The sequence below is a fragment of the Nuphar pumila genome, chromosome 15, assembly GCF_984573655.1.
Source record: "Nuphar pumila chromosome 15, dmNupPumi1.hap1.1, whole genome shotgun sequence".
Taxonomy (NCBI): domain Eukaryota; kingdom Viridiplantae; phylum Streptophyta; class Magnoliopsida; order Nymphaeales; family Nymphaeaceae; genus Nuphar; species Nuphar pumila.
Window position 1 is genome coordinate 29,359,065 of NC_143263.1, and position 21,087 is coordinate 29,380,151.

General features: G+C 38.9%; 1 protein-coding gene across 1 annotated transcript in view; it reads right to left on the reverse strand.

Annotated features, from left to right (window-relative positions):
- Positions 1-956: 956 nt before the first annotated feature.
- Positions 957-21,087, reverse strand: part of LOC149814970 (putative LRR receptor-like serine/threonine-protein kinase At4g29180) — a 59,544-nt gene continuing 39,413 nt past the window's right edge. Inside the window, exons 6-7 of the mRNA XM_089990453.1 lie at positions 4,997-5,531; positions 957-3,950 (exon numbers count right to left, since the gene is read on the reverse strand). Of these exons, the coding sequence (XP_089846579.1) occupies positions 3,359-3,950; positions 4,997-5,531 (1,127 nt within the window). The 3' untranslated portion in view covers positions 957-3,358. The remainder of the gene's footprint in view (positions 3,951-4,996; positions 5,532-21,087) is intronic.

Below are 21,087 nucleotides of genomic sequence, written 5' to 3' on the forward strand. Positions count from 1 at the left end.
GGTTGTATCCAAGGCACCTCTGACGATAATATCCTCAGAGATGCCTCTCACATGGTACAGTCTAAAAAAAAGTCACTGCATAAAAAATGGATGTCATAACCAAACCCCAAACAGATAATGCGCTCTTCTAAGATAGAGCTTCTGTCAATCAAACGATAGAGAATACTGTCTTAAAGTTTATTGGCATTCAAGAAACAGCTGCTTTGATAGTTGGAAAAGTTGAGATCATCCCAGTCTGACAATATTGCCTATAAGTATTCAGTATTCTGTGCAGAAATGATGGGTTTTATCTACAACATTATGCACGGGAAAGGATCTTATTTCTGCCACATATATTAAGAACGAGTGATGGATTCAATATGCTATAAAACGCTGATCAATTGGATATAAGTTGCACTAAACTCAGCCTACATAGATCAACCATGCAGCCCTCTTAGAGAAAAAAAAGGATGAGATCCGGAAAAATGAGGTGTATGAAATCTTGCAGCACGGCAAGTGGAAGCTGCAATATGAAAGTTTAGAAAGTTGAAGAAGAAACGAGCCAACTTTCCAGATAGTAATCTGAAGTAAAAGAAAAGAAATTTGAATTGAAAAGAAACAAAACAAGCTCAATATTTCTAGCAGATGTCAACACCATCAGTACATCAACTTCAAGAGAAGGCAATCGAGAATTTGACGTGTAGACGGTTTCGGGGCGAAGGTAAAGCTGTGGTTACTCGAACGGGAGCGTCTCATTCTCTGGATAAGCGTATTAGTTTTGAGTCGGGAGACACGTGGTGAGAGATAAGAATGTGAGGTTCTTCTTCATTGTGAGAGATAAAAGGCTTAAGTTTTCTTCTACCAGTAGGAGAGCACAAAGAGTGGATTCTTGTAAGCAAAAGTCTATATCCTCAAGCTTGAGAACTTGAGAAGAAAGTGTTGTAACACCCTCTTGGAGTTTAAAATTTAAGTTTTGATTTTTTTTTTGTTTCCGCAAAGGTATGCAACACCAGCATGCAAGCACTAGTTCCATGTTTGGCCATTTGATGTTTGAAAACTTCTTTGAACCAATTGATGCATCCAAGAACATCCTAAGGCTGTAGCTTAGCATGGGCGCACCTGGTGGCTTTTTGGTCTTCAACTTGATTGTGATTGCCAGAATGCATATCAGGAGGAGAACTATTGCAATGGTGGTAGGCACGACCCAGATCCAACGGTGACTCTTCTTGCTTCCCTTTTGGATACCAAACCTATATCAAATAGTGGTAGATATTTGGTTTAGTCCTTGCACTACAAGAAAACTGTGGATTAGCGACAGACGCTATCCATCACTAAACTGTTTAGCAGATGGATAACGTCCATCACAAATTTCTGGTCTCTAGTTAGCGAAAGAACTGATCTATCGCTACTTTTGTCGCTAATTTGAGATAGATTAGCGATGAAAGTTTTTTCATCGCGAATCCGTCGCTAATTAGTGACGGATTCATGACAGAATTTTTTCGTCGCTAATTCCACAAATCATTCGAATGTTAGCGATGGATAATTTTTTATAGCTAATCCATCGCAAATTTGCGACGAAAAAAATTCGTCGCAAATTTCCGTCGCTAATTAGCATTTTTCTTGTAGTGTTGTATCGAATTAAAATACTTTGTAGGATGCTTCTTGCTGAAAAATACAAACTATACATGGTCAAGGGAGTTCAGCAAACCTCAATACTAGCAATCCTTTGCTTTGTTTCTCTTGCAAAGCATTTGGAACTGGTCCAGCCAAATAGTTGCTCGACAAATCTCTGCATTCAGCCCATGATTTTTGTAAGTTCCCCGTTGCTTTCAAGGTATTTATTTCAAAACTAGACTTCCACATAAAATTTTAAATGTGATTACCTCCAATTTTCCATGCAACACATTCGAACCAACTATTCTACACTACAGTGCATTAAAATTAACCTGACAATAAGTATAAAACATGTTGATGCAATTCAATATAGCTTACAGCAGGCGAATTGAAAATATGGATTGGAGTTAAATGGGCAGGTCGAGATGTCTCATGGCTGGGTGGCAGAAGATTTGGCAGAGATGAGTTGAATACCAAGTTACCAACAGTTAAGAGTACTCGTTTGTGGAGATGTTATGGCAGGCAAGGCTGAAGAATTGGCATTGGGTGCAGGCTGGTAGTGGAGGACAAGTTAGATGAGCAGTGAGTCCTTTGTATGCCAAAGCAGCAAGTAAATTTTGTGTTGGGGGAGTCGGTAGTGCGGCCATTTTGATGTTACAACAATAAAAGTATTGGACAGAGGTCAGACAATAGTGGCCATTATCAGCTGTGCAGGTTCTGTAAGTAATCCGTTGAATTTCATCGTAACAAGCTGCTAGTATCAATGGTGGAAGGACTGACAATGCAAGAAAAAGTATCAAGAACTGGGAAAAAGCCCCTGTTATACTGGGGATTATAGTTTATGCAGTTACATGCTTCTGCTCAGTTTTCTGCACTTCTTTTCTTGTTCAATTACAAATGAAACTTGCCCATGAGGGCTCCAAATACCTGGTTAGGTGGCTTATGAGGGCTTTAAAAAGTTCATGCTGCGGTTTGCAGTTGTTGGTTATGTAGTTACCTGATTTTGACATTGGTTATCTCTGTACTGATGACTTGTCACCCGGGTATGTCAAGTTTTTGTACCACCAAATAAAGTTGATTACCTTAACAAAAATAAAAAAAGAGAAAAAAAGTAAAAACTAGAATTATGCTTACAGTACAGATAGATCTTTTAGATTCTCTAGAGAACCAGGTATTGAACCCTTCAAGTTATTGCCTGACAAATTCCTGAAATGTGAACATGAGAATGGAATTAGTTACAAAACAAACCAAGTAGAAAATCACCATTTCATGGTGTGTTATGCTTACAGTGATTTGATCGATGTCAAATTTGCTATGAAATCTGTAATGTAGCCGTCTAGTCCCCAATTAGAAAGATCCCTAAGGAATGGGTGCATGGAATGAGCTACTGATTATTATAAATCATGAACTACCAAAAAAAAGAATAAGAAAAGACAGGAAAAAAAAAAGAATTCTATTGAGGAGAAAGTATAGAGCGGAATGCCACCCACAGAGTAATTATTCTTGGTGCCGAGGCATTATCATAGTTGCAAGTCAATCCATCCCAAAAGGAATTCTGTGGAAGGCATGGATCACCTCTCCAGTTTCTCTTCTTCAGTTGATAATACTTTTTTATTGCCACCATCGCTTCGACTGCAAATCAAGTGCAAAAAAGAGATTGTATATATTAGTGATAGATCTATATTTAGCTTCTATTGCCATCTATGTCAAACGGATACTCTGTTTTGATTGCCGCTCCGTATCCCTTTATAAGTTTATATACAAGTCATATTGGAAACTTGACAAAAATGGCTGAATCCTCGTATCTGCAGCCGTATCCATGTGACAGATTGCTATATAAGAAGAAAAGAAAGCATAGCAAATAAGTTTCAAGCCACACACCATCTTGGCGAAAGGTGGAAGATGCCGAAGCACTAACAGCTTTGTAAACCTCGAATGCGTTTAGCATAGGACCATATGTGGTATTGTCGGCTGGCTGTAGCGACATCAAAAAATGCCCTTGGGTCATGGGCTCCGGTGAGTACACCACAAAGCTACTGTGGTAGTCAAGAATAAAAGAATCACCCCATTCCTCTCCGTTTTTCATTATAATGATGCTTCTGTTTTCGTTTTTGGGGTACTGTAACAGCTCTGCAAATGCCAAGAAGATATAGTAACTGGCATTGGGATCAGTAGGCCAAGTGATGTCTATGCGATCGGGTGGATTGAGGAGCTTGTAGACGGCAGTCTGCATTACACGGGAAGGCAATCCAAATCGCAATCTTGTCTCTTCCTTTACTTTCTGAGTTGTGTTGAGTGGGATCCCGTATGCATCATCATCTGGTGTCCATATGCGATCAAATCGATCATCTGGGTACCTGCAGCTCAAACGGATTTCCCTTATCGAGAGAACCATAGTGACATCAAGGATTGGAGGTCTAGCTTGCCCAGAAAGTTGGAGCTGTAAGTTAATTTTGTTGCTCTTTGGCTACAACTACATTTTCTTTAAGTCTGTTCTTCCTGTTTTCCGGCTTGTTCTGACCAATGTCTCAAGGACACATTACCAGCGTTAGCACGGATTATATTTTAATAGTTCTATTTTTATTAATTTTATGGATATATTAGTATGTTAATGTCTGAGTTTAACCCTTTAATTTGTACATATCACTTAATAAATATAGTTTGTATATTAAAATATTAAGTATGAATTTTTTTTGCTGAGTTTAGTGTAGGATAGAGTGTGAGCTCTTGTTTTCTATTGCATTTTCTTCATGATGCTTTCAGCTGTTCTTTTGAGTGCTTGGGTGACATCTTGTTACTTATTGTTATCGGCTATAATTAATTAATTTGACTCTCCCGCTCTACCCTCTTCTTTTTATCAAGGGAAAACCCCGGTTCAGCTGGCAAGGTCCACAGCGAGATTGTTGCTCTGCAGTTAGGCTCGCCCTCAGACAGTTAAAACCCCTCAGCCACCCCCTTACCCTCCAAGATGATAGAATGAAACGGATATCATAAGATGGATCGAAGGTCCACATTAGAAGAACTGTAGTGAGAGCCCAACTGTACCAGCTTCTATTCTTATCACCTTTGCACCTAATACCACAAACCTATTGTTTGCACATGAAACCTGCTGCTTTTGCAATAGGGCAAAGGATGCCCCTCTTGGGTATTGAACTCATGACATCCTTCAACTTATATCTTAAGCCGACCCCATTGGCAACAGCACAGTAACCCTGCTATTGGTGGTCATGGGTAATGTTTTTGCTCCCTTGAATTGCTTTATAACATACACTTTCAGACACCCCCCATATGGCAGAGGGATTCGATCCTGGGCCTTCAGCGTGACACAGGATCCCGCTTAATACATGGGATACCACCTCGGTGGTAAGAAGCTCATCTTTTATCACAGGAATAAGTTGCTCACCTTGTCACGGTGGATGCTCCAACATCTATTCTCATGATCGTCACAACAGAGAGGGAAAGGTTGGCAGGTGAGAAGATTCCCTCGATACGTCGAACCTCCAGCCCAGAAATGAAAGGTATTCCATTAGCTGTTTTCACAAGGCAGACGCTTACGGCCGTTGAACGAGCTACACCAGTCACCTCAGTCCAAAAAATATGGGACTCATTGTCCAGCTTTACACTATCCCACAAGTCCACACCAAAATAGATGTCAAAACTTGGTGGTGAGCTCAAACCATCGTAGTTGCCATACATGAAAGAGGCACGGACCAGGTACTTGCTCCCCTCATTCATGGGTGATAGATCATAGCAATTCCTCTTGCTATCCGGGAAGGCTCTGACTGTCTGGTACATCCTTGGGACGCTGTTGGCAATGCTAGAATCGACCTGTTTGCTCACCCCATTGTCCGTGTACCCGTCATCCGAAGTGTAAACTAGGCCTGTCTCGCTGGTGTAGTTTGAACCCACTTGGAGTCCACAGTCAAGGTTGAGAAACCCTGTCAATTTTTTATCATTTTCGTTCAATTTCTCCAAGTTCCAAGAGAAAAATAATGGTCCACTTAAACTTTATTCTGAGATACGTATATTGTTTTATGGCTGAAAACTTAGGTCTGGACTCTGCCATTATATATATATATATATATGTGTGTGTGTGTGTGTGTGGTGGGGTCCATAGAATATATATGTTTACTGGAAATATGTGAACGAGAGTATGAACTAGGCATTTTCTATGATTTTTTGCAAATCCAATCCACCATATGCATTCTGTGTGGATCATTTGGTAGGAATTGACTGTCGGATCATGTATATCTTTTATGAAAAATGTGATTTAAATATTTACAAAGACGTTGGGCCATTGATTTTTAAACTTTGAAATATCCTAGATCACATCCATATGTGAAAGTTTATCACCTTTTGTTTTTGGTAAGTATCGGTACAAACTCTAACTTCATAGCAAAACAGCTCACGAAATTTGCGAGGTAGGTAAACTAACTTTTGTACAATTATTCGTCTTCTGCTCGACCTGGTAAACTAATTGATACTCAGATAAACATATGAGACTGAAGATCCACCACGTAAACTTAATATTGGAGACTCGCTAGCTGTACACCACATCAAACAAGTCAAGAGAAGTATGAATGTACCTTGTAAATATCCTGGTTTATAAGGTGAGCCTGGTCGCGACGGTGGTGGTGGAGTGTATACATCCGGCGGTGGTGGCGAGTCTACACCCGGTGGTGAAGGCGATGGAGCTGGAAAACAAGATCTTTTAGTCAATAAACGTTCCATTATCATGTTATTTTTTGGTCCCTATTGACCACTGCTAGTGATGCTGTTTTGGCAAATGAATCAACTAAAAAACCAACTTTTTTGTGGGTTATATTATAAAGAGTAAACGCACCCTAAAAGAGGCCGGATCAAGTGATTCTACAAAATACAAAATATTACTGAAGCAGGTTATATGTGCACCCCCCGAAGATAGCCGTTAGCTACATCTTGTGTTCGGGGGTCCCAATGAGCGCCACATATGTAAGCATGTGCAGCTCGTATACCCATGTTTGTCAGCATCACTTAGCGTTGGAGTCCGATGCGGTTGCAAAGACTTAAGTACCCTTTCCTCTGTTGGTGCAAAAAAAATGACGATTCTAGAAAAGGAGTGGTTGCAAAGACTTAAGTACCTTGATTTAGAGTTTTTGCCCTTACAGGAGGGGAGTCCGGGGGCTTCCCCCGGCGTGGGTCTTGTTGCGTGATCAGCGGGCGGGGGTCTAGAGGGGGGGGGGGGGGGGGGGCATTGCCCCCCAGACCAAATTTATTCTTGGGCTTATATTTGAGACCCAATTTTAGCGGACGGGGGTCTAGGGGGGGCGCGCCCCCCAGAACAAAATTTTTTTTGGGCCTTGTATAATTTTTTTTTCTTTCTCTCTTATAACTATCGAAAGAGAGCAATAAAGTGTTTTGTTTGATCGTGGTACTCATATGTTTCCTTCGATTGTTTCTTGCTCGAGGTTTTCGTAACACCGTTTCTTACATTTTTTTTTGCTTTTTGTTTTTCGCTATGCGATTTTCGTAAATCGCTACTCGATTTAGCGATTTGTCATTTTTTTTGTTACACGATTTTCATAAATTGCTACCAGCTTTAGTGATTTGTCATTTTTTCGCTACGTGATTTTCGTAAATCGCTACTCGATATAGCAATTTACGAAAATCGCATAGCGATTTGCCATTTTTTTTTGCTATGCGATTTTCATAAATCGCTACTTGATTTTGCGATTTGCCATTTTTTTTTGGCACGACGCGATTTTCGTAAATCGTGATGCTGAACATCGCCCCCTTGAGCACGATATTCATCGTGATCAGGCTGTAGTCGCCAACCATCCCGATGGCAGTCTTGAGGTTCATGATGGAGAAGCCGAAGGCTGTACTCCGTTATAGGTGTACTGGAGGAAGATTCTGTTATAGGTGTCTCTCAAAGGCGGAGGAGGAGCTGTCGCAGTCGGTTGTCCACTGGACGAGAGCAGAATTCCGACCACTGCTAGCAGAAAGAGGATGACGATCATTATCGGATCGCCGACTCTTTGCCTTCCTTAATTTCTTCTCTAGAAAGAGAGAGGGGGTTTTACAATGTTTTACGAAGAAGAAAGAAGAAGATGACGATGAAAAGTTCAAACAGAAAAAAAAAGAGAGTGCTTTAGATTCGTTTCGTTGTTTAGACTTTAAAGAGTCAACATCATCCTCGACTTTCTGAATAGACAACATTTTTATTCTTTTTTTAACCGTTTCTCTTTTTTTGAATGAAAGACATTTTTGTTATTTTCTTGAACTATCGTTTTATGGCAAGAATAACAAGAAAGGGTACTTAAGTCTTTGCAATCGCAAGAGACTCTGATGCTAAGTGATGTCGATATACATGAAAATACGAGCCTCATGTGCTTTCATTTGGACCCCCTAACACGAGATGTGGGATTCAGTACACCACCCTCTCAAATATTACCAAACCTTGGTGCTGTCACCAATCGAGAGCATATACATGATTTGACAAAAGACATTTTTTTGGGTGGTGAACAGGTAATGAGAACTTTAAAACATTGAGGGAACGAGATGACGATATCTACAGGATTGGGACCCTCCTCCCCATGGATGGGTCAGCCCCGGAAAGATAGAGGATGGTGAGTATAGGGAAGGTAATTTTGGATATAGGGAGAGCGGTATTGTGCTAGTTTTGGCAGGTAGGGTACATGGACTCAACATTCTTTCGTTGCTTCTGTAAACCCCGAAGAAGATTTAGAGGTTACAAGTTAGATTCTACTATTGTAAAAAGAAATTTTCGAGTAGGGTGCTAGTATAAACCATTCATGGAAAAGACCGTGCCTCGATTGGCACCCACTTATAAAAGATATATTGAATTGGTAGGGGTTCGGTCTAACCCCAGCCCGACTAAAATAAATAAAATAAATTACAAATTTTTTTATTTTTTTGTGTTTTGAAATCACACTTGTCGATCACTTCAATCACCACTAATTGCTTTTGGTGGCTCCATTGTTTTAACCGTGAATGATGGTGATTGAAGTGATGGACGGTGGTGAATTCAAAAAACTAAAAAATTGTAAATTGTTTTTGTCAAATAACTTGCTCTGTCCTTTCACCCATCAGTATTATGTCATAACACTTTGGTGAGCTTGGCTGCTAGCATAATCAATGGTAATCATGATTTCAAAACATAAAAAAAATTGTATTTTGTTAAGAGACCGGTCATAGTGTAACCAACTCATACAACTAGTTTCGGTTAAAAGCGGAGGTGTGTCTTTATCTCTCTCTTTCATATATATATATATATATATATATACACACGCAAGTGCATGATCACTTTAGAACGTGACCAGAGCAAACTCGTGCAATGCGCAAAAGATGCTTTGTGCGAGGGTCCGCCGAAAAACACGCCGCTAAAGGTATGGGCGCCCAATGGAAGTGTTTCTGCATTGAAACTTTTAGCAGTGACTTTTGTCACAGCTAAAGGCATTATTTGGTGAAACCTCACACACCTCACACGGAGTGCCCTTCACGCACGTGATGGACACTCCGCATGCTGGTCATGTTCAAAAGTGATCACGCACCTACACATTTTCACATATATATATATATATATATATATATATATATATATATATATATATATATATATTAAGCCACATTTTTTGTTCTACCCCATTATGTCTTATATTTTTAGGCATTTTATGATAAATCTGAACCATTAGATGTATTTAGGATTCTCAATTTAGTAAGAATTGACTCTTAAATCATGTTTTTTCGACAAAAAATATGTTTTTTATGAGCCAAAAAAAATTATTACCTTCATAGACATTGATTTTGGATCATTAGAAAAATATGTATACAATTCAGATTCTGGTGATCCAAAAGCCAGATCCCACTAAACAAAACCTACATATCACATATATAGTGTAAAATGTGAAAAATACCAAAAAAATACGATTTTAAAGGGAACAGAACCAGAAAGTGGGCAGAATCAGCACATTACTATATATATATATATATATATATAATCACTAAAATATGAGAATTGAAAATATGAGAACTAATGTATGAGCCATCATTTTCATGATTTTTTTTCTTTTCTCTTGAATTTAACCATGCGGATGTAACCTACATGTTTGGTTTTATAAGATCCCACTCTTGAATCATGCAATTTTGATACATAAATGAGATTTTTTAAAGCTTTAAAATCAATGGTTCACAATCTTCGTAAATACTAAAGCATTCAAAAATTATATTTTTTATTGAAAATACAAGATCCAATGGTTGATTCCTAGAAAATTCACCATGCCAATCATATCCACATGGTTGGATTTGCAAAAAAAAGTATTGAAAATAACATATTTCTAGTTCCGTAAGACCCACAAAATTTTAGACATTTAAATCACTCTCTGTGTTTAATTTGAGAAAAAAATCATTTCACCTATTCAATTTAGTATGTAAGTATGATGAACATGTAAGTTTTGAAGTTTTTCTAAGTAGTGTGACAATCACTGATTTGATTAATAACTAAGAAGAAAATAAATAATAATAATAATAATAACAATTTGCTAACAGAGAAAAAATCAGAAAATTTCTATAGTAGTGAATTAATACTTGATAAAAATTTAGTACTTAGATGCATTAAGCAAAATTATGATTTATAAAGCCTAGTGCTAAGATTTGAATAAATCAAGTGAGTTTGGATTTAGATCGGATCCAATTGGAGTCGGATCCAATTAGAAGACCCAATATGAAAATTTGATAATTTGAGGTTTCTATAAGTAATAACAACACAAATGGGAACTTTCAAATAAAACATCATTATGTTAAAAGTAACTAGTTGGTTAGACTTAGTTGGAATGAAACCAACTAAGCCAACCAAGGGGGTGGGGGGCGATTTTGCCTAACACCCCACCTTGGGATGATTTAAGAGCATAAAGTAGCTTACTAATGTTTTATGGCTGAAAACTTAGGTCTGGACTCTGCCATTATATAATATATATGTGTGTGTGTTGGGGTCCCTAGAATATGTTTACTGGAAATATGTGAACGAGAGTATGAACTAGGCATTTTCTATGATTTTTTGCAAATCCAATCCACCATATGCATTGTGTGGATCATTTGCTAGGAATTGACTGTCGGATCATGTATCTTTTATGAAAAATGTGATTTAAATATTTACAAAGACGTTGGGCCATTGATTTTTAAACTTTGAAATATCCTAGATCACATCCATATGTGAAAGTTTATCACCTTTTGTTTTTGGTAAGTATCGGTACAAACTCTAACTTCATAGCAAAACAGCTCACGAAATTTGCGAGGTGGGTAAACTAACTTTTGTACAATTATTCGTCTTCTGCTCGACCTGGTAAACTAATTGATACTGAGATAATGAGACTGAAGATCCACCACGTAAACTTAATATTGGAGACTCGCTAGCTGTACACCACATCAAAAAAGTCAAGAGAAGTATGAATGTACCTTGTAAATATCCTGGTTTATAAGGTGAGCCTGGTTGCGACGGTGGTGGTGGAGTGTATACATCCCGCGGTGGAGGCGAGTCTGCACCCGGTGGTGAAGGCGATGGAGCAGGAAAACAAGATCTTTTAGTCAATAAAACGTACCATTATCATGCCATTTTTTGGTCCCTATTGACCACTGCTAGCGATGCTGTTTTGGCAAAGCGAATCAACTAAAAAACCAACTTTTTGTGGGTTATTATAAAGAGTAAACGCACCCTAAAAGAGGCCGGATCGAGTGATTTGACAAAATACAAAATATTACCGAAGCAGGTTAAATGTGCACCCCCCCCCCCAAGATGGCGGTTAGCTACATCTCATGTTCGGGTGTCCCAATGAGCGCCACGTATGTAAGCATGTGCAGCTCGTATCCCCATGTTTGTTAGCATCACTTAGTGTTGGAGTCCGATGTGGTTGCAAAGACTTAAGTACCATTTCCTCCATTGGTGCCAAAAAAATGATGATTCTAAAAAAGCAGTGGTTGCAAAGACTTAAGTACCCCGAAGATGGTTATTTAAGACCCAGTCCCTGCACTGCAGGATTATCTGAGAAAGGAATCCCCCTTGGAGAAGGCCATGAACATCAACCCTCTCTCTCTCCCTTCTCTTTCTGATTCTGTGCACATCCAGCAGACGATCCTACACTGCTCCATCAAGCACCGATTGACCTGCACACTGACTGTAACATGAATTAACTTGATGAGTTGTGGAGCATGATTTAGAGTTTTTGCCCTTACAGGAGGGGGTTTTGGGGGCTCCCCCCGGCATGGGTTCCGGGGGACCCGTCCCTGGCGGGGGGTTCCAGGACCAAATTTTTTCTTGAGCTTATGTTTGAGACTCGGTTTTAGCGGGCGGGGGTCCAGGGGGGACTGACCCTAACAGGGGGTTTCTGTGGGGCAGCGCGCCCCAGAGCAAAAAAATTTTTTGGGCCTTGTATAATTTTTTTTTTCTTTCTCTCTTGTAACTATCGAAAAAGAGCAATAAAGTGTTTTGTTTGATTGTGGTACTCATATGTTTCCTTCAGTTGTTTCTTGCTCGAGGTTTTCGTAACACCCTTTCCTACTATTTTTCTGCTTTTTTTTTTGCTATGCGATTTTTGTAAATCGCTACTCGATTTAGCGATTCGCCATTTTTTCGCTACGCGGTTTTTATAAATCATTACTCGATTTAGCGATTTGCCATTTTTTTTGCTACATGATTTTCGTAAATCGCTACTCGATATAGCGATTTACGAAAATCGCATAGCGATTTGCCATTTATTTTTTTTCTCTATGCGATTTTCATAAATCGTTACTCGATTTTGTGATTTGCCATTTTTTTGGCATGATGCAATTTTCGTAAATCACGATGCCGAACACCGCTCTCTTGAACACAAACTTTGCCGTGATCAGGCTATAATCGCCAGCCATCCCGATGGCAGTCTTGAGGTTCATGATGGGGAAGCCAGAGGCTGTATTCGTTGTAGGTGTACTGAAGGAAGATTTAGTTGTAGGTATTCCTCGAAGGCGGAGGAGGAGCTATTGCAGTCAGTTGCTCGTTGGATGAGAGCAGCGCATTTCGACCACTACTAGCAGAAAGAGGATGACGATCACCATTGGATCGCCGACTCTTTGCCTCCGTTAATTTCTTCTCTAGAGAGAGAGGGGTTTTTATAGTGTTTTACAGAGAAGAAAGAAGAAGAAAATGATGATGAAAAGTTCAAACAGAAAAGAAAGAGAGAGCACTTCAGGTTCGTTTCGCTGTTTAGACTTTGAAGAGTCAACATCATCCTCGACTTTCTGAATGGAGGACATTTTTATCCTTTTATTGAACCGTTGTTTTCTTTTTTTTGAATGAAAGACATTTTTTTTATTTTCTTGAACCATCGTTTCATGGAAAGAATAGCAAGAAAGGGTACTTAAGTCTTTGCAACTGCATCAGACTCAGATATCGACATACACGAGAATACGAGCCCCATGTGCTTACATACATGGTGCTCATTCAGACCCCGGATACGAGATGTGGGATTCAGTGCATCATCGGGGGAGAACATACACAACCCTCTCAAATATTACCAACCTTCGCGCTGTCACCAATCGAGAATAGATACATGATTTGACAAAAGACATTTTTTGGGGTGGTGAACAGGTAATGAGAACTTTAAAACATTGAGGGAACGAGATGATGATATCTACAGGATTGGGACCCTCCTCCCCATGGATGGGTCAGCCCCGGAAAGATAGAGGATGGTGAGTAGTGTGCATTGTAGGGAAGGTAATTTTGGAGATAGGGAGAGTGGTATTGTGCTAGTTTTGGCAGGTAGGGTACATGGACTCAACATTCTTTTGTTGCTTCTATGACCCCCGAAGAAGATTTAGAGGTTACAAGTTAGATTCTACTATTGTAAAAAGAATTTTTCGAATAGGGTGCTAGTATAAACCATAAGAAGGTGGTGTATGTTCGCCCCCGATGATTCACTGAATCCCACGTCTGTGTTCGGGGGTCCCAAAAAACACCATGTATATAAGCACATGGGGCTCGTATTCCCGTGTATATTGACATCACTCAACATTGGAGTCTGGTGTGGTTGCAAAGACTTAAGTACCCTTTCTTGCTATTCTTGCCATAAAACAATGGTTTGAGAAAATGACAAAAATGTCCTTCATTCAAAAAAGGAAAACAAACGGTTCAAAAAAAGAACAAACATGTCCTTTATCCAGAAAGTCGAGGATGATGTTGACTCTTCAAAGTCTACACAGCGAAACGAACCTTAGCCGAGGATCCGATGGTGATCCGGCGAAACGATGGTGAGCCAACGATCCGATGGTCATCCGGCGAAACGAACCTGAGCCATCAAAAATGTCTGTTTGAACTTTTCATCGTCATCTTCTTCTTCTTCCTTCTCTGTAAAACACTGTAAAACCCTCTCTCTCTCTCTCTAGAGAAGAAATCAAGGGAGACAAAGAGTTCCCCCTGGAGAAGGCCATGAACATCAACCCTCTCACTCTTTCTCCATTCTCTTTCTACTTCTGTACACATCCAGCAGATGATCCTACATTGCTCCATCAAACACCGACTAACCTGTACACTGACTGTAGCATCGTTCAACTTGATGAGTTGTGGAGCCTGATTCATAGTTTTTGCCCTTACAGGAGCGGGTTTGGGGGCTCCTCCCAGCGTGGGTAACATCATTCAACTTGATGAGTTGTGGAGCCTGATTTAGAGTTTTTGCCCTTACAGGAGAGGGGTCTGGGGGCTCCCCCCCAACGCGAGTCCCATTGCGCGGTCAGCGAGCGGGGGTCTCCAACAAGCCCCACATCGATTTATAGTATTATCCGGCCTTCCAACAACGATTTGTAGTATTGTCGGGCCTTCCTACAACGATTTATAGTGTTTTCGGGTCTCCAACAAGCCCCACAACGATTTTTAGTATTATTCGGTCTTTCAACAGCGACTTGTAGTGTCTTCCGCAAATCACTATAGCGATTTGTAGTGTCTTTGGGTCTTCATTGAGCCCCACAACGATTTATAGTGTTGTTGGATCTCACTATAGCGATTTGTAGTGTCTTCCACAAATCACTATAGCGATTTGTAGTGTTATTCAGTAAGCAAATCGTTGTAAATTGCTACCTGCTATAAATCGCTGTGGGGCTCGTTGGAGACCCCAAAACACTATAAATCGCTATAGTGATTTGCAGAAGACACTACAAATCGCTGTTGAAAGGCTGGATAACACTATAAATCGCTGTGGGGCTCGTTGAAGACCCGAAAATACTACAAATCGCTGTAGGAAAGCCCGACAATACTACAAATCGCTATTGGAAGGCTGAATAACACTATAAATCATTGTGGGCTCGTTGGAGACCCAAAAATACTACAAATTGTTGTAGGAAGGCCTGACAATACTAGAAATTGCTGTTGGAAGACCAAACAATACTATAAATCGCTGTGGGGCTCGTTGGAGACCCGATATCACTAAAAATCGATGTAGGCGAGTCATTAAAAAAATCATGGGAAAGAAACAGAAAAAGAAAAATAGAAAAATCGTGGGAAGGGGTGTTACGAAAACCTCGAGCAAGAAACAACCAAAGGAAACATGAGCCCCACGATTAAACAAAACATGATTTGCTCTTTTTCGATAGTTAAAAGAGGGAAATAAAATAAAAAAATTATACAAGGCCCCAAAAAAATTTGGTCCGGGGGGCGCTGCCCCCCACCCGGAGCGACCCCCTAGACCCCCGCCCGTTTACCGCGCAGCGGGACCCGCGCCAAGGGGGAGCCCCCAGACCCCCCTCTTGTAAGGGCAAAAACTCTAAATCAGGCTTCATAACTCATCAAGTTGAATGATGCTACCCACGTTGGGAGGAGCCCCTAAACCCTCTCCTGTAAGGGCAAAAACTATGAATCAGGCTCCACAACTCATCAAGTTGAACAATGCTACCCACACTGGGAGGAGCCCCCAAACCCCCTCCTGTAAGGGCAAAAACTATGAATCAGGCTCCACAACTCATCAAGTTGAACGATGCTACCCACGATGGGAGGAGCCCCCAAACCCCCCTCCTATAAGGGCAAAAACTCTCAATCAGGCTCTACAACTCATCAAGTTGAATGATGCTATCCATGTTGGGAGGAGCCCCCAAACCCTCCTCCTGTAAGGGCAAAAACTATGAATCAGGCTCCGCAACTCATCAAGTTGAATGATGCTACCCACACTGGGAGGAGCCCCCAAACCCCCTCCTGTAAGGGCAAAAACTATGAATCAGGCTCCACAACTCATCAAGTTGAACGATGCTACCCACGCTGGGAGGAGCCCCCAAACCCTCCTCATGTAAGGGCAAAAACTCTGAATCAGGCTCCACAACTCATCAAGTTGAATGATGCTATCCACGTTGGGAGGAGCCCCCAAACCCTCCTCCTGTAAGGGCAAAAATTCTGAATCAAGCTCCACAACAGTCAATGTGCAGGTCAGTCGGTGCTTGATGGAGCAATGTAGGATCTTCTGCTGGATATGCACAGAAGCAGAAAGAGAAGGGAGAGAGAGAGTGAGAGGGTTGATGTTCATGGCCTCCTCCAGAGGAGATTTCTTTCTCGGATAATCCTGCAGTGCAGAGACTGGGTCTTAAATAATCATCTTCGGGGCACTTAAATCTTTACAACCACTCCTTTTCTAGAATCTTCATTTTTTTTGGCACCAATGGAGGAGAGGGTACTTAAGTCTTTGCAATCGCATCAAACTCCAACACTAATTAATGCTGACAAACATGGGGATACGAGATGCACATGCTTAAATACGTGGTGCTCATTGGGACCCCTGAACACAAGATGTAGCTAAATGCTCTCTTCGGGGGAGAACATATAATCTGCTGTGATAAACCATTCATGGAAAAGACCGTTCCTTGATTGGCACCCACTTATAAAAAATATATTGAATTGGTAGGGGTTTGGTCTAACCCCAGCTCGACTAAAATAAATAAATAAAACACAATTTTTTTTTATTTTTTTGTGTTTTGAAATCACACTTGTCAATCACTTCAATCACCACAAATTGTTCTCCAACACTTTTGGTGGATCCATTGCTTTTAACCGTGAATGATGGTGATTGAAGTGATGGACGGTGATGAATTCAAAAATCTAAAAAATTGTAAATTGTTTTTGTCAAATAACTTGCTCTGTCCTTTCACCCATCAGTATCCATTGTTAAATTATGTCATAACCAGGGGCGTAGCTAGGATTCATGTGAGGGGGGGAGGGGGGCGGCGAGCAAACAGGGTTGTAGCAAAAAAAAAATTGGTGTGATAGTTTGGGGTTTGGGGGCAGCGCCCACGAATTTTTTTTTTGAGATAAAATAAAAATTGGCTACAATTATGAATAAAAATCTATTTCATATGCACAAATCAAACTATTTGCTGCAGTCAGGGCTGGGCTAAGACTGAGCTACAAAAATAAATAAAAATCTATTTCATATGGAATCAGGGTTGGGCTTTTAAGATTTTTTTTTAATTGGTTCAGGAGGCAGGACTGGGCTACAACCCAGTTCTGCCCCAGCTCCGCCTATGGTCATAACACTTTGGTGAGCTTGGATGCTAGCATAATCAATGGTAATCATGATTTCAAAACATAAAAAAATGTCATACTGTACATAAGTTGTGTAACCAACTCGTACAATCAGTTTCGGTTAAAAGTGGAGGTGTGTCTTTATCTCTCTTTCATATATATATATATATATATATATATATATATATATATATATATATATATATATATGTATATATATATATATATATAAGTGCATGATCACTTTAGAACATGACCAAAGCAAACTCGTGCAATGCACAAAAGATGCTTTGTGCGAGGTTCCGCCAAATAACACGCCGCTAAAGGTATGGATGCCCAATGGAAGTGTTTCTGCATTGAAACTTTTAGCAGTGACTTTTGCCACCGCTAAAGGTGTTATTTGGTGAAACCTCACACGGAGTGCCCTTCACGCACGTGATGGACACTTTGCATGAGTTCGTTTTGGTCATGTTCAAAAGTGATCACGCACCTACACATTTTCATGTATATATATATATATATATATATATATATATATATATATATATATATATATTAAGCCCCATTTTTTGTTCTACCCCATTATGTCTTATATTTTTAGGCATTTTATGATAAATCTGAACCATTAGATGTATTTAGCATTCTCGATTTAGTAAGAATCGACTCTTAAATCATGTTTTTTCGACAAAAAATATGTTTTTTATGAGCCAGAAAAAAACTATTACCTTCATAGACATTGATTTTGGATCACTAGAAAAACCTGTATACAATTCAGATTCTGGCGATCCAAAAGCCAGATCCCACTAAACAAAACTATAGATCACATATATAGTGTAAAATGTGAAAAATACCAAAAAAATATGATTTTGAAGGGAGCAGAACCAGAACCAGAAAGTGGGCAGAATCAGCACATTACTGTATATATATATATATATATATATATATATATATATAATCACTAAAATATGAGAATTGAAAATATGAGAACTAATGTATGAGCCATCATTTTCATGATTTTTTTTCTTTTCTCTTGAATTTAACCATGTGGATGTAACCTACATGTTTGGTTTTATAAGATCCCACTCTTGAATCATCCAATTTTGATACATAAATGAGATTTTTCAAAGCTTTAAAATCAATGGTTCACAATCTTCGTAAATACTCAAGCATTCAAAAATTATATTTTTTATTGAAAATACAAGATCCAATGGTTGATTCCTAGAAAATTCACCATGCCAATCATATCCACATGGTTGGATTTGCAAAAAAAGTATTGAAAATAACATATTTTTTGTTCTGTAAGACCCACAAAATTTTAGACATTTAAATCAGACTCTCTATGTTTAATTTGAGAAAAAAATCATTTCACCTGTTCAATTTAGTATGTAAGTATGATGAACATCTAAATTTTGAAGTTTTTCTAAGTAGTGTGACAATCACTGATTTGATTAATAACTAAGAAAATAAATACTACTACTAATAATAATAATAACAATTTGCTAACAGAGAAAAAATCAAAAAAAATCTATAGTAGTGAATTAATACTTGATGAAAATTTAGTACATAGATGCATTAAGCAAAACTATGATTTATAAAGCCTAGTGCTAAGTATTGAATAAATCAAGTGAGTTTGGACTTAGATCGGATCCAATTGGAGTCAGATCCAATTAGAAGACCCAATATGGAAATTTTATAATTTGAGGTTTCTATAAGTAATAACAAATCAAATGAGAACTTTCAAATAAAACATCATTATTTTAAAAGTAACTAGTTGGTTAGACTTAGTTGGAATGAAACCAACTAAGCCAACCAAGGGGGGTGGGGGGGGGGGGGGGTGCGATTTTGCCTAACACTCCACCTTGGGATGATTTAAGAGCATAAAGTAGCTTACTAAATTTGTAAAAAATCCCACGAAACTAGAGAGGGACAAGGGTCAACCTAGAGGAACGTTTTTTGAGAAAAGGGTTAGACTCTAGCTCAACCCACCATCTCTCTTCTTGCAAACTCAACCACATATCTCACCTACTCATGAATTTTACTTACAAATACCTCTCAAAAGTAGAAGAGGCATTCATGTGACCAAGTATATCACCTAAGGGAGCACTAGTCGTATTTGTAAAAAATGATAAATCTATGAGGTTATGCATCAACTACAAAATATATAACTAGGTCACTCTTAAGAACAAGTATCCTTTGGCACACATAGAAGATGTATTTGACCGGCTGCAGAAGGCCAATGTCTTTTAAAAAATTGACCTGAGATCTAGGTACCATCAACTTAGGATCAAAGATGAAGACATTCCAAAGATGGCATTTTAGATAACATATGGGCATTACGAATTTATGGTGATACTGTTCGGACTTACAAACGCCCCAATTGCTTTTATGAACCTGATGAATTGGGTATTTAAGCCCTAGTTGGATACCTTTATAATCATTTTTATTGATGATATCTTAGTATACTTTGAGAATGTGGAACAACATCGAAAACATCTAAGGATTGTTTTGGGAACCCTTCGAGCACATCAGTTGTAAACTAAATTCTTAAAATATGAATTTTGGCTCAATAAAGTCATGTTCTTAGGACATGTTATCTTGAAGAATGGAGTTTCAGTGGACCCAACAAAGGTGAAAGGCTATCCTTACTAAAAATTTCTTTTCAATTTCATTACCTTAGTAAAATTATCATAGATAAATTATGAATGATGTAATAGGTTGAAGCGGTAATGAATTGGGTACAACCAAAGAATATAAGCAAGCTGAGAAGCTTTCTCGGCCTAACAGGTTATTAGAGATGATTTATACATAATTTCTTGCAGATTGCTATGGCCATGATGAAACTCTAAGAAGGAGAGCAAAATTTCTATGAAATGAGAAATATGAAGAAAGTTTTCAGTAACTAAAGGCAAAGCTCACAACGGCACTAGTATTGGTATTACCATCAGAAAATGGTGGATTTATAGTATACATAAATGCATCTAGTACTGGACTAGGTTGTGTTTTAATGCAACATGAGAAAGTTATTGCCTATACATTGTGATAGTTAAAGGTTCATAAAAGGAATCATCTGACTCACGACCTAAAATTAGCAGCAGTTGTCTTTGCTCTAAAGACATGGAGACATTACTTGTACGGTGGTAAACAATTTGAAGTGTTCATAGACCACAAAAGTTTGAAGTAACTGTTCTCACAAAAATAACTAAATATGTGGCAAAGAAGGTGGCTAAAATTCATAAAAAACTATGAATTCACTATTTTTATCACCAAGGGAAGGAAAATATAGTAATCGATGCCCTTATCCATAAGGCTGGAGGTACTTTAGCATGTTTGGTGAAGAGAGAGTGAAAATTGTTAGCAAATTTAGTTGAATGAAAGTCATTTTCAAGCAACCAAGGTGATAAGGCTATCGAGTATGACAACTCAACCAAAACTTCAAAGCAGGGTCATTGCTGAATAATTAAAAGACCCTCAGTACGAGAAAATGAAGACACTTCCTGGTAAGTGAATACCTCTTTTCGTCTAAAAAAAGATAGGATCATATAAATGCAAGGGAGACTTTAGGTGCCAAGTAACTCAGAATTGCGAGAAGAATTGTTAGGACATGCACACAATAGTAAATACACCATCCATTCAAGTAGTACAAAAATGTTTAAAGACCTACAACGTGAGTACTGGTGGAATGACATAAAGTGAGATGTCACTAGATATGTCTTGAAATGCTTGACCTATCAACAAATCAATATTGAGCACTAGAGACTTGGGGAACAATGCAGTTGATGGAGATTCTCTAGTAGAAATGGAAAGATATTATGATAGATTTTGTGATGGGTTCATCATGAATCCGTAAACACCATGATACCATTTGGGTTGTGGTAGACCGACTTACCAAATCAACCCACTTTTTGCCTATTCAAAATGGAAAGTTTCTTGAAAGTTTGGTAGACTTATATATAAAAGAGATAGTGCGACTG